This window comes from Raphanus sativus, chromosome 5 (assembly GCF_000801105.2).
Source record: "Raphanus sativus cultivar WK10039 chromosome 5, ASM80110v3, whole genome shotgun sequence".
Lineage (NCBI taxonomy): Eukaryota > Viridiplantae > Streptophyta > Magnoliopsida > Brassicales > Brassicaceae > Raphanus > Raphanus sativus.
In genome coordinates, this window is record NC_079515.1 from 3,026,900 (window position 1) to 3,040,350 (window position 13,451).

A 13,451-nucleotide genomic window follows, 5' to 3' on the forward strand; every position below is an offset into this window, starting at 1 on the left:
AATATTCCCCCACTTTTTGTTGTTTTCCTTTAGACCTATTTTGATCTTGAAATACTACCCTTCTAATTTTTTAAAAAAAAAAGAAAAACACATTTGATTTTATGCATTAATATAAGTTGAGTCTTATCTCACAGAACTTTTCATTGAGAAGCTATATAACTAGAGTGATATAAGTTGGGGCAGTTTCTCACATTACGTATTAGAATATTCAAATAAATCGTCATTAGAATCAATTGACCCGTTCAAATAAAACGAAACTTCATAATCAGATTTTTAAAAGGAAAGAAAATGAACGTTGGGGAACTCCAGAGTAGATCGTAAGCAAGCAAGCAAGGCCCCCCCTTAATAAAAGCTAAAATTCGTTTAGGATTTAGAAAAAATAAATAAATAAAAGAGAAATTAATGAACAAAAAGACAGATAACTAAGCTATTAAATAAAAAATCTAAGAGAGTCAAAGGCACATCATCACAAGCCAAAGGGAGCAGAGCAAGTCTCAGATAAGAGAGAGAGAGAGAGAGAGATTGGAATCTGAAACTGACCATCGAGATTTACGTTTCTCCGTTTTCGTCACGCCGAAGCTTCTCTTCATCTCTCTTATGACTGTTTGTTCATTCATCACTTGGGTGGTGGTCACTTGAATCTGTGTTAATATTCCAGATTCTCTACTCTTTTCCTCCTTTAGCTCAAAGCTTCTTCTTCACGAAATGCCGTTGTTGAAAAAGTGATTCTCTCCCACTCAACACTGTCCTCTTTTCCCTTCGGCATTTATTCCACTCTCACTCCTCTTCTTCTTCTTCCATCAGCTTCTCCTCTGAACCCTCCTCTCAAAGGTCTCTCCCACTTTTGATTTTAGCTTAGCTTCTTAATACTAAAAGTTTTCTTCTTAGTTTTCAATTTCGTTCTCTGTTTTGTTTAGCTGGATTAAAACCCTAGTTTCCCTAAAATGTTCAGCTATAGATTGCAGATCTGAGTTATAGGCTCACATTTTTCTCACTGTTAGTTTCTAAATTTGGCAACTTATTAATTAATTGGGGTTTTTTTTATTGATTAGCACTCGTAAATTTAGCAACTTTACATTGTGTTGTTGATCTTTAATCCTCCTGATACCTTTCAAGTGTTTGGTTTGCAATTCTTTAATTTTACAAGTTAAACTGTTATGTGTCTCAAAAAACATAACTTGACAGTGTTTTGTCTTCTCTCTTACAGCTGCAGTTGAATGAATGAATGAGCAAACTTTGATGTGAGTGAGTGAGTCGTCCTAAAAAAGATTTTGATGATGATGATAAGGATTGTTGCGGCCTTCGTTTTCCTTCTCCTCTCCCCATCTGTTTCACCCTCAGACATAGACTCAGACAAGCAAGCCCTTCTCGAGTTCGCCTCCCTCGTCCCTCACGTCCGCAGACTCAACTGGAACACAACAACCCCAATCTGCACATCCTGGACCGGCATCACCTGCTCCAAGAACAACGACCGCGTCACCGCCCTCCGTCTCCCCGGCTCCGGACTCTACGGTCCTCTGCCACAGAAGACGTTCGAGAAGCTCGACGCCCTCAGGATCGTCAGCCTCCGCTCCAACAACCTTCAAGGGAGCATTCCTTCCGCTATCCTCTCTCTTCCTTTCATCCGCTCGCTCTACTTTCACGGCAACAACTTCTCTGGCTCCATCCCTCCCGTGGCTCTCTCTGGCCGCCTTGTTAATCTTGATCTCTCCGCCAACGCGTTGACTGGTAACATTCCTGTGAGTCTAAGGAACTTGACTCAGCTCACTGATCTCAGCCTGCAGAACAATTCTCTCACTGGACCGATCCCTGACCTCCCTCCTAGCTTAAAGTACTTTAATGTGAGCTACAATAACCTTAACGGGTCGGTTCCTTCTTCTGCCAAGTCCTTCCCAGCGTCCTCGTTTCGAGGCAACACTCTTTTGTGTGGCGGTCCTCTAACTCCATGTCTGGAGAACACTACATCACCGTCTCCTTCCCCGACTCCTCCTCCTCCTCCTCCACCTGGTACAAGCAAAAGAGTTCTCTCTACTGCCGCTATCGTCGGCATTGCAGTCGGAGGTTCGGTTCTGTTGTTCATCCTCCTCGCCGTCATAACTCTCTGCTGCGCCAAGAAGAAAGAAAACGGGCAAGACAACAGCAGCAGCAGGAGCACGGCGGCTGCAGCGCCGAAAGCTAAACCCGGGAGGAGTAGTGACAACAAGGCAGAGGAGTTTGGGAGCGGTGTGCAGGAGGCGGAGAAGAACAAGCTGGTGTTCTTCGAAGGAAGCTCGTACAACTTCGACCTCGAGGACTTGCTCAGAGCCTCGGCTGAGGTTCTAGGAAAAGGAAGCTACGGCACGACGTATAAGGCCATCTTAGAGGAAGGTACCACTGTGGTGGTGAAACGGCTTAAAGAAGTAGCGGCTGGTAAAAGAGAGTTCGAGCAGCAGATGGAAGCCGTGGGAAAGATCGGTCCACACGCGAATGTAGCTCCTCTCCGTGCTTATTACTTCTCTAAAGACGAGAAACTTCTCGTGTATGATTACTACCAAGGAGGCAACTTCTCCATGCTTCTTCACGGTAACGATAATGTTTCATATATAATCTTTCTTTTTTTAATTGTACGAAGTTATTCTGGTCCCACAAAAGTTGTTCAGAATAGTCACGTTGACACGTGTTGGTCCTCTGTACTCTGTCCCTGGTCGAAATGTTAATTTCCCAGTGGCCGGGACTCGCATATTGTTATCTGTGATTACAAAATGTGGGCTCTAAGATGAATGCTATGCAGGAAACAACGAAGGAGGAAGAGCAGCGTTGGACTGGGAAGCGAGGCTAAAGATCTGTTTAGGAGCTGCGAAAGGAATAGCTCACATACATTCTTCATCTGGTGCTAAACTCCTCCACGGGAACATCAAATCACCAAACGTCCTCTTAACGCAAGACCTCAACGCCTGCGTCTCGGATTACGGCATAGCTCCACTGATGAGTCACCACACCTTGCTCCCATCGAGGAGCCTAGGGTACAGAGCACCCGAGGCCATAGAGACACGGAAACACACTCAAAAATCCGACGTGTACAGCTTTGGCGTGCTGCTGCTAGAAATGCTGACGGGGAAAGCGGCAGGGAAGACGGCCGCGGGGCACGAGGAAGTGGTTGATCTGCCGAAGTGGGTGCAGTCTGTGGTGAGAGAGGAGTGGACTGGGGAAGTGTTCGACGTGGAGCTGATCAAGCAGCAGCAGCACAGCGTTGAGGAAGAGATGGTGCAGATGTTGCAAGTGGCAATGGCTTGTGTGTCGAAGCATCCGGATTCTAGGCCTTCTATGGAGGAAGTTGTTAACATGATGGAGGAGGTTAGGCCTTCTGCAGGTTCGGGTGCTGGTTCTGGTAACAGAGCCTCTTCCCCTGAGATGATCAGAAGCTCTGATAGCCCGGTTTAGATTGGTTCTTTTCTCAAATCATTATTTATTTTTGCTTTTTCTTTTTTTTTTACTTTATTGGGGAATAAACCTTTTCGTAGTTGACTAATTCAGCATGTGATTTCTTCTAGTCATTATCTGAAAAAATAGTGTAATTGAAACTCTCTATATAATGTTTCTTTTTTAGTTATTGTGTGTGGGGTTAATATATTTTCCATTTTTCTTTTGGCATCATCATCATCTTAAAAAGAAACTTTTTTAATTGAATTAACTATTTAGTAATTACCAAAGTTACTCTACAATAAAAAAGTAAAAACAATCTGTATACAGTGTGTATCTATTAAGGCTATTATCTACTAGCTGACACACAAAAAAAAGAGAGGTTAAAGTGTATCTAAGCTATACGGCTCTCTCTCTCTCTTTTCTCTCTTTAGTTCGATCTATTCAAAGACAAGAACATTAGGATTAGAACACGTTATCAGCACGAGACTCTAAACTCTAACTAAAATTCGGCGATCACAAAAACCCTAATTTCGGCCGCAACTTCAAACCGCCATATCTCCCTAATCGTGAGGATCCAGACGACGAGCCACCCACCAAACTGAAGCTCTTGACGAGACGAATCTAGCGCCGCAGACCACGCAGTGATCGGACTCCAGACGCGCCGTCACCTTCCAGTGCAAGCCGCGCCGTCAACAAACTCGGAGATCATCCCAAAACCCTAGCCGCCACTTCCTCTCTCTAGATCTTCTTACATCCGATTTTTTTTAATCTTGATACTAATTCAACTTTGAATATTTCTTTGTTGAATAATTAAGGTTTTTAAGAGAGGAACCAAAGAGAAAAGATCGGCAAAGATTAAGGTAAGATCTCAAGAACCCTAATCTTTATTTGTGGTTCAAGCAATTCGGATTTCAAACTTCTCTTCATCTTAAATCCGATTTAAAAGGTTTTGCGATTTGATTTGGTTGATTTTAGTTCTTGTTTTATTTTAAAATCAAAACTCTAAACCCTTAATAGTTTTACATGACTTTTGTTTTGTATGGACATATAGCGTGTCATCCTTAAAGGGGTATCACTTGTTGTCCATACAAAACGAAAGTCATGTAATCACATGCTTTATATTTTAGGGTTTAGAGTTTCTTAAAATCGGACTTAAACTTTAAGGATTAGGGTTTAAAATTCAAATCTGATTTTAGGATTAGGTTAAACATTGACCTTAAATTTTGTTTGGACATATAGCGTGTCATCCTTAAAGGGGTATCACTTGTTGTCCATACAAAACTAAAGTCATGTAAAACTATTAAGGGTTTAGGGTTTTGATTTTAAAATAAAACAAGAACTAAAATCAACCAAATCAAATCGCAAAACCTTTAAATCGGATTTAAGATGAAGAGAAGTTTGAAATCCGAATTGCTTGAACCACAAGTAAAGATTAGGGTTCTTGAGATCTTACCTTAATCTTTGCCGATCTTTTATCCTTGGTTCCTCTCTTAGAAACCTTAATTATTCAACAAAGAAATATTCAAAGTTGAATTAGTATCAAGATTAAAGAAAATCAGATGTAAGAAGATCTAGAGAGAGGAAGTGGCGGCTAGGGTTTTGGGATGATCTCCGAGTTTGTTGACGGCGCAGCTTGCACTGGAAGGTGACGGCGCGTCTGGAGTCCGATCACTGCGTGGTCTGCGGCGCTGGATTCATCTCGTCAAGAGCTTCAGTTTGGTGGGTGGCTCGTCGTCTGGATCCTCACGGTTAGGGAGATATGGCGGTTTGAAGTTGCGACCGAAATTAGGGTTTTTGTGGTCGCCGGATTTTAGTTAGGGTTTAGAATCTCGTGCTGATAACGTGTTCTAATCCTAGTTTTCTTGTCTTTGAATAGATCGAACTAAAGAGAGAAAAGAGAGAGAGAGAGCCGTATAGCTTAGAGATGAATGAATTGTTATTATTCCATGAGTAATGAGTTTCTTATATAGGATTACATAACTTAGAGACAAAGTCTAATAACTTGAAGTAGGGAACAAGTAACTTGGAGTAGGGAACAACTAAATCTAAAACATTCCATAATAGACATCACACAGTATTCATATTAATAGTTAATTAGTTATACACCTTTTACTATTTGGGCCTGCAGGCCTGTTTGAGCCTAATAATTTATTCTGATGGGCTACGCTTTTGCCCAGAACTAATAAATAATTAATTTACCGTTTACGAGATAAGATAAGATAAATAATTAAATATCCTTGACCGCGTGGGCCCTACAGTTAAATTACAGAAAAAAAAAAAAAAAGACACTTTGGCACGTGAATTAATAATGGTAACGTCGAAATAGGTCATGCGGAAAGCCGCTGGATCAATAAGAAGCTTTCGACTTGCCGTCTCGAATACATTCTCTCTGACTCTAGGGCTGGGCGTTCGGTTACCCATTCGGGTTTCGGTTCAGTCCATTCGGGTTTCGGATTTTCGGGGTCAAAGATTTCACCCCCATTCGGATATTTCTAATTTCGGTTCGGGTTCGGTTCGGATCTTTACGGGTTCGGTTCGGGTTCGGATAACCCATTTAAAATATTTTAAATTTTCAAAATTCATTATATACTTTAATTTTCAAAATCTATAAGAAAGATAATATATTACATATAAATTTTCATAACATATATGTCAAATACCTTAATTTAACATATAAATTGGTTTTCTTTGAATATTTGGATAAAGAATCAATAGATATTTAACTATTTTGGTGTTTTAAGTATACTTTACCTATTTTAAACATTTACTTTTGAATATTTGCATATATTTTCCGAGTATTTTGGAAAACTAAAAGGTATCTTATATATTTTTAATATTTTTAATATACATTATATATAAAAATAATGTATATATTTAAGTATATAAATTTATTTCGGATACATTCGGGTACCCAAAATATTTCGGTTCGGATCGGGTTCGGTTTCGGTTCTTTAAATATCGAAATTTTGAACCCGTTCGGATATTTAATCAATTTCGGTTCGGGTTCGGTGCTACTTTTTCGGATCGGGTTCGGTTTGGTTTTTCGGGTTCGGATTTTTTGCCCAGCCCTATCTGACTCTATAAAGAAAAAGGCAAGTAGGAGAGGAGCGAGGATCTCATTCGTTCTCTCTCTTTTGCACCGCATCATCGTCTTCTCGCTTTCTGATCGCTTCTTTTTCTCGGTTCGTGATCTTCTTCTGCAATCTCTCGTGTTTATTACTTTAACGTCTTAACAGGTTGTGTCGGCTTGTCTCCTTGGTGCAGGTTCAGCTATGGCTTCGAAGAGGATTTTGAAAGAGCTCAAGGATTTGCAGAAGGATCCTCCTTCTAACTGCAGCGCAGGTTAAAAATCACCCTAAAGATCCTTACTTTCGCTAGGGTTTGATAAAAAAAAAGATCAATACTTTTGTTTCATCTCTCTGAATTATGCATTAGAATTTTTTCCTGGTTAAGCTTTTGATTTGTTAGGATCTCTTTGATTTCACGCCGGTTTGGTGACTATGTTGTTTATATGAATATGCATGGGAACCTGTTCTGTCTTGTGCTGAGTGCTGTTAGTAATTTTATCATCAGCATGCTTTCGATTTTTATGTCTAGTCTCTTCTTCTGTAGGTCCTGTTTGATATGTCTCTGTTGAGTTTTGGATGGAGAGAGATTTTGAGTCTTTAATTGTAAACGTGTTTTGTTTTGTAGGACCTGTGGCTGAGGACATGTTCCATTGGCAAGCAACTATCATGGGACCTCCTGACAGTCCTTATGCCGGAGGAGTCTTTTTGGTTTCCATTCACTTCCCTCCTGATTATCCCTTCAAGCCACCAAAGGTTTTGTTCTTTTTTTTTTCTTTTACTAACTAAATTATCTTTTAAGTCGATGGTCATCACGTTTATTAACAACGACGAATGTGTTTTTGTCTGATGATGCAGGTGTCTTTTAAGACAAGGGTTTATCACCCAAACATCAACAGCAATGGAAGCATTTGCCTTGATATCCTGAAAGAACAGTGGAGTCCTGCTCTTACCATATCCAAGGTTTGACCTTTTTCGTGTCTCTGCTACCAGTTTAATTAACACAACCTTCTTCAGACGATTATGTTTGTTAATGTGCATGGTTGCTGTGGATACACAGGTTTTGCTGTCGATTTGCTCCTTGTTGACTGACCCGAACCCAGACGATCCTCTTGTGCCGGAGATTGCTCATATGTACAAGACGGATAAATCCAAGTACGAGTCTACCGCACGAAGCTGGACACAGAAGTACGCCATGGGATGATAAGAAGAGACTTGAGTGGTCGAGAGAAGCCAAAGTGTTAATGTTATTCTGCATCCAAATATTTTAAAATTTTAAGAAAAAATGCATGTGTTGGGGTTTGGAAAACGCTACTTTATGTGATCATAATCGAGCAACTTAGATGCTCTGCTTAAGCATTATTATTATCCAGCTATTTACTGTGTTTACAACGCTAGAATTGGGAAGCTGAAAGATTGCAATTTAAGATAAGTCATTGACAAATCTTATGAAAAGGACACCTAGAATCTCAACTCTTTAATACTACTAGATCTGAATTGGAGTAACCAACACACACATGCGTCCTAGTTCTAAGAAAATGAGAGTTCAATGTAGAAAAGAGAGGCACAGACAATCTAGTTTAGATAACAACAAGACATTCATTATTGCTTCAAAGGACTGACAATCAATCTCAGCAACCAAATCTTACCATGTGCAAAAAGCTTAAATCCATTGAGAGTTTCTTTTACATAATTTTCAACAGAAAAAAGAAAGATAACATCAGATAGCAACAATGCAAAACCTTATAAATGTGATTGTTATGGTACAACCACTACCTTTCTCTTCTATAAACTTTACATATCATGTGATGTGCCGCACAATTTTGCTGCTTAGATATTTTAAAAATTTAGCTAAAAATGAGGAATGTAGGGTCTCTCAACTGTTGAAATTAAAAATCCATCTGTTTCAATTTATTTGATGTTTTAAAAATATTATTATTGTATATTTTAAATAAATTTAATGTCATTTGAAATCTATAACTAACTTCAAAATATTTACTTTTTAATTGGTTGAATTATTTTTTTATCGATACATTTATGTAATCAAGTTAAATTTGATGTTTTCTTAAAAAATTTACGTTTTTTCAATCGAGTAGTACGAAAAAAAAAGACAAAGTGAGTAGTAGAAAGCTTTTAACAACTGATGTATCCAATGTAAAGTCGATAGTCAATAAATACTCGTTGTGCGTTGTTTCGTTTTGCGTACTTTCTTCAAAAGTCGTATCAATGATCTTGTAACGAAAAAAAAATAAAAGCACGTTGACAACTAACAAACCAATAAAAAGTCATCTAAAAAGAATAGTTTGGTGAAACTACATCTGCTTTAAGCCTTTAACCATTAAAGTGAGCCTTTAAAAAGAAAACAACAGATAAAAACAAAAAAAAAATTGGACAGAGAGGAGGAGGGCAAACGCGTAATTATAAGGAGAAATTGGGTTCTTGACGACGCGGTCATAATGGGGGCTCCAATCAACGACTCCTCTAATTTGGTATCTTTCTCATAACGACGCCGTCTAGCTCCTTTTTCATTCTTCATCCTTGATCCTTCATCATTCAGTTCTCTTTCTTCTTTCTATCGTCTCTTTTCAATTGTCTTTCCTTGTTTCTTAGTCTTCTGTCGAAATCTCAAAACCTTCTTTTTCTTCCCTTTCTTTCGTACGTTGTTTAAGCCTCATATCATATCCGTTATCCCAAGGTGCGTTTGTTACCGTTTCAGATTCTCTTATTAATCCGTTTGTTTTGCCTATTACACATTTTCAGTTTTGTGATCATCTCTTAGCAACAGGATATTTGCAAAGAAAAGAAGAAAAAAAAAAGAAGAAAGCCTATTTTCTGTTTTCAAATTTACAGAGCATTCATTCAGATGGGAAGCTGCGTCTCTAAGGTATATAAATATTATTACACGAAGAAATGAAACCATTCGTGTTGTTTTGTTTTGTTGTCGCGTGAGAAAAAAAAATTGGATTGTGTTTGTAGCTATAATGCTTTATATATGCTATGGTATGAATTAACCAAAAAAAAAAATCATCCTTTTTGGTTTGCAAACATTAGGATACAGGAGACGATGATTCAGTCCACAACGTTGATTTCTCCGGTGGCAACGTTCATCTTATCACAACAAAAGAGAGCTGGGATGAGAAATTAGCTGAAGCTGGTCGTGATGGCAAAATTGTAAATTTTCTCCCCTATCTTTTCAAATTCATGGGAAGTGTGTTGTGTTTCTATATTATCTCATCATGAAGGCCATATCTCTCTAATCTCTTGTTAGGTGATTGCAAACTTCAGCGCGACTTGGTGTGGTCCTTGTAAGATCGTGGCACCGTTTTACGTCGAGCTCTCTGAGAAACATCCTTCTCTTATGTTCCTTCTCGTAGATGTTGATGAACTCAGCGTAAGTACCACCCACCATACATCTTCGACACAATGTTTACTCATGTGTTATTATTATTTTTGCAGGATTTTAGCTCAACATGGGACATAAAGGCAACACCAACCTTCTTCTTCCTCAAGAACGGAGAGCAAATAGGCAAGCTTGTCGGTGCAAACAAGCCTGAGCTACAGAAGAAGGTTACTTCTATCATCGACTCTGTCCCTGAAAGTCCACAGCGGCCTTGATGCCCCCAAGAAGGAGTCAACTGTGGAGTGTATCAAAAACTCTGTTCTATGATGTATGTAAAATGCACAAGTTTTTTTGTTTTATAAAAAAATGTCATGAAAACATTTGAGTTAGATCTTCTTGTTTCTATAATATGCAAAACTTTTCATTCTCATAACTCATCACTATTGAATTGTGCCTATCTAGATGTGCAAGCAAAAAAAGCTACTCTCTATGATAATCACTTTCGAGAGTTTTTGCAGTGGGAAAATTGCGAAGAAAAAAACAGATTTTAAGATTCTGAAGAACTGCATTTACTCTGACTTAATTTTCTCTCAACTAAAACATTGAATTATTAGACAACCAGTTTGGTCCGAAAGCAACTTCGCTATCATCTTATCTGTGTTTTCAACGTGTTTTTTTTTGTTTGCAAGGGTCAGTGGTCAATGGTCAATGTTAGTTGCTCTGGTTCAATAATTTAGTAATTTGTTCTCAATCAAAACAATTCCTTCACTCTTCTAACAAGATCTCACAAGAAAATCATATATAAATTTCATATTCATTTAAGATACGTTTCTTGGTCAAACGGAGATTTATAATAAACTTCATATTCATTTACTTGTTTCAGACACTTCTAACTTGATAGTTTGACTTTGATATTAAACATTTTCTTAAAAAGGTAAAAGCGAATGTACATGTTGAGAAAGAAACGACCACACTGGTTTTGACAAGCATGAGAAGAAATAACACAACATCAGATTTTGTATATTTTATCAACATCAAATCATGTATTTTCATAAACCCCCATTTAATAACATATAGTTCCTCTACAAAGTCGATGTGGTTTGGTTGAGGAACGAATGAGGAGGCCTGACGTACGTGAAGTTGGTGAAAGGATTGGCCTCAGGATCCGAGCTTGGACTGCTTGCTGGCGAATCCAACACTGACATATCAGTCCAACACTTGTCGAAATTCGCTATGCATTGCCTTCCCGACACCTCCGGCTTGAAACTCGGCTTCACTTCTCTCGCCTCCACCTTCTTCCAGTTCATCCCCTTGAACCATTTGTGTCCCTTAATCTCCTCTGCTCCCCTCGGTCCACTCCCTAGTCGCCTCTCTGGCTCTTTTTGCAGCAGCTATATACAAAATCATTACAAACTCACAATCAGATTCGAACCTATAATATAATAATAATAATAATGCTTCTTAGTAACATGAAGATGATGATGATGATACTTACTCCTTTCAGCAACGCATGAGCTTCATTTGACAGAAACGGTGGAAGTTTAATCTTGTCCTTCACTATTTTCTGCTGTATCTTTCCTTTGCTCCCAAGAAACGGTGGCTGCAAATAGCATCACATAACACATCAGTTATTAGCTAAAACAAATAATAAGACACCTTTGAAAAAAAAAAACTTTTTTACCTTTCCAGTGAGCATCTCATAGAGAAGAATCCCAACACTCCACCAGTCAGCAGCCTTATCATGTCCTTTGCCTCTAACGATCTCAGGTGCCATATACTCGGTAGTCCCACACATGGAGTTCGATCTTTTGTTCTCATCAAACTCCTTAGCCAAACCAAAATCTGTCAGCATCACATGCCCATCTGTGTCCATGAGTATGTTCTCAGGCTTCAGATCCCTATGCATAATCCCATTCTCATGGAGATGGGAGACCGCAGAGACGATCTCCGCAGTGTACACACGAGCCAACTCCTCTCTGAAAATCCCTTGATGGTAGAGCTGGAAGAAAAGATGCCCTCCGTTTATAAAGTCGAGCACAAGGTAGAGCCTGTACTTGGTCTGAAAGGAGTACTTGAGCTGAACGATGAAAGGATGATCAATCTTGGTGAGAATGTCGCGTTCGGCTTTCATGTACTCGGCGTGATTCTTCTCCATGATCTTGTCTTTCCTCATGACCTTCATGGCGTAAATCTCGCAAGTCTCCTTCTTCCTCACCTGGTACACTTTCCCGAACGCGCCTTGTCCCACAACCTTCAAAACCTCAAAGTCCTCGATGCCTACACCACCCGAGACCTTCTTAGGTTTCTCGGTCTCGGTGTCTTCGTTACAAGAGGATTCACCTTCGAGACATTCCAAGGTGAGCTTGCTACTGAGCTTGAAAGAATGACTGTTGATCAGAGACGGGCCAACCAAGGAGTGGGATCGGCTGTGGATAACAGCAGGTCCCTCGTCGAAAGCTGCAACGTCGGTGGGGTGGTCTTCGGGGAGTGGACCAAAGACGTCAGAGAAGTCGAGCTCGAGGCTTTCTTTCAAGACAGCTTGTGGTGGGGTGATGGTTAGAAACATGCGTTTCCCGGTTAGGTTTTTGTTGGCAACAGGACACTCAGAGGAAACCATATTTTTCTTTTAAAAAAAAGCTTCACCAGACTGGTTTAGGGTGTCCTGTTAATGAGGAGAGAAGAAAGAACAGGCAAACCAATGTTGAGGAGGAGAAGCTCTAGTTGTTTCCCTAATACAAGGAAACAGAGGTTGCTGCACAAGTGCTCCAATGCCATAAAAGTGCCTCTAAGCTCTGCAGTTCATCAAAATTTTCACAAGGTCAGAAGGCTAAGAGACATGATCATCATATCAAAAACTTAAATTACATAGAATTTGACCAAAAAATTATCAAGAAACAAAGCAGGTGGAATGATTCTTTTTTTGTATTACCAAAAAAGAAAAACAAAGTCAACATAAAATAAGAAAACTTTGGCACCGACCGAATATCCTTACAGGATCATTCCTCTCACCACCCAAAATAAATAATCAAATAAAAAAAAAGAGGGAAAATTTTTGCAGTGCAGAGCCAAATCTCGAATATAGCCCTAAGTAACCCCCTTGAATTGCCGGATTCAGAATTGTTAAAAAAAACAGAACTTACAAATCTTCGAGAACCAAAAAGTTCACCAGGACAGACACAAAGGCCGAACGAAACCTATATTCAGATCTAGTCGTAAATCCAAGGAAACAGATAACACATGAAAATTTCAAACCGATGACCTGAACTAAACGAAGGTTTCGTGTCGTAGAAACAATATAATGATGATATATGAAGTAAAGGAATCTAAACTCTTGAGGGAGAAAAGTCAAAGAGAGATGATTACCAGAGGGAAAGGAGAGAAGATGCGTGAGGAAGGAGGAGATTTAGAGAGATTTTAAAAGAGGAAACGCTAAAAATCCCAAACCTGCTTCCAACAGGTTTCTTTAGGCGCGTGCCTCCTTCCTTTATGTTAACACAACAATAGAAGCATCGTGGATCAAGGGATCTTGACACGTGTTTAATTTATATTGGGAGATCGTCGGCAAGTTGTTTTAACGCGGCGGAGGTTTTTTTTGAATATTTAATTGTTTTTGACGAACACTTGTCTATTTCCTTTTTTTTTTC

General features: G+C 39.3%; 4 protein-coding genes across 6 annotated transcripts in view; 3 read left to right on the forward strand and 1 right to left on the reverse strand.

Moving 5' to 3' along the window:
• Positions 1–7,843, forward strand: part of LOC108856923 (ubiquitin-conjugating enzyme E2 11) — a 68,492-nt gene extending 60,649 nt beyond the window's left edge. The window contains exons 1-5 of one of the 2 annotated variants that reach the window (XM_018630826.2): positions 6,475–6,584; positions 6,667–6,744; positions 7,096–7,223; positions 7,326–7,430; positions 7,528–7,843. In XM_018630826.2, coding sequence (XP_018486328.1) covers positions 6,675–6,744; positions 7,096–7,223; positions 7,326–7,430; positions 7,528–7,671 — 447 coding nt within the window. In that variant the 5' untranslated portion in view covers positions 6,475–6,584; positions 6,667–6,674 and the 3' untranslated portion in view covers positions 7,672–7,843. Of the gene's footprint in view, positions 1–6,474; positions 6,585–6,665; positions 6,745–7,095; positions 7,224–7,325; positions 7,431–7,527 lie in introns of those variants that run through there. The other variant, XM_057010434.1, reaches the window with a different exon arrangement.
• On the forward strand, positions 1,208–3,589 carry LOC108863182 (probable inactive receptor kinase At3g08680). The gene is made up of 2 exons (XM_057010428.1): positions 1,208–2,562; positions 2,771–3,589. Exons 1-2 carry the CDS (start codon positions 1,275–1,277, stop codon positions 3,418–3,420), a joined length of 1,938 nt encoding a protein of 645 aa, XP_056866408.1. The 5' UTR covers positions 1,208–1,274; the 3' UTR covers positions 3,421–3,589.
• A 1,018-nt stretch (positions 7,844–8,861) lies between the features above and the next one.
• LOC108861558 (thioredoxin H9) lies at positions 8,862–10,240 on the forward strand. Its single transcript, XM_018635452.2, has 5 exons — positions 8,862–9,162; positions 9,253–9,351; positions 9,519–9,638; positions 9,736–9,858; positions 9,924–10,240. Exons 2-5 carry the CDS (start codon positions 9,331–9,333, stop codon positions 10,080–10,082), a joined length of 423 nt encoding a protein of 140 aa, XP_018490954.1. The 5' UTR covers positions 8,862–9,162; positions 9,253–9,330; the 3' UTR covers positions 10,083–10,240.
• A 474-nt stretch (positions 10,241–10,714) lies between these two features.
• LOC108861556 (serine/threonine-protein kinase AtPK2/AtPK19) lies at positions 10,715–13,328 on the reverse strand. 2 transcript variants are annotated; one of them, XM_018635449.2, is made up of 4 exons: positions 13,171–13,328; positions 11,489–12,599; positions 11,303–11,407; positions 10,715–11,198 (listed from the first exon to the last, which is right to left on the reverse strand). In XM_018635449.2, the coding sequence occupies exons 2-4, from the start codon at positions 12,422–12,424 to the stop codon at positions 10,890–10,892; spliced, it is 1,350 nt and encodes a 449-aa protein (XP_018490951.2). In that variant the 5' UTR covers positions 12,425–12,599; positions 13,171–13,328; the 3' UTR covers positions 10,715–10,889. The 2 variants fall into 2 exon arrangements, with proteins under 2 accessions (XP_018490951.2, XP_056867207.1); XM_057011227.1 differs by lacking the exon at positions 13,171–13,328 and adding an exon at positions 12,948–13,074.
• Between the last annotated feature and the right edge of the window lie 123 nt (positions 13,329–13,451).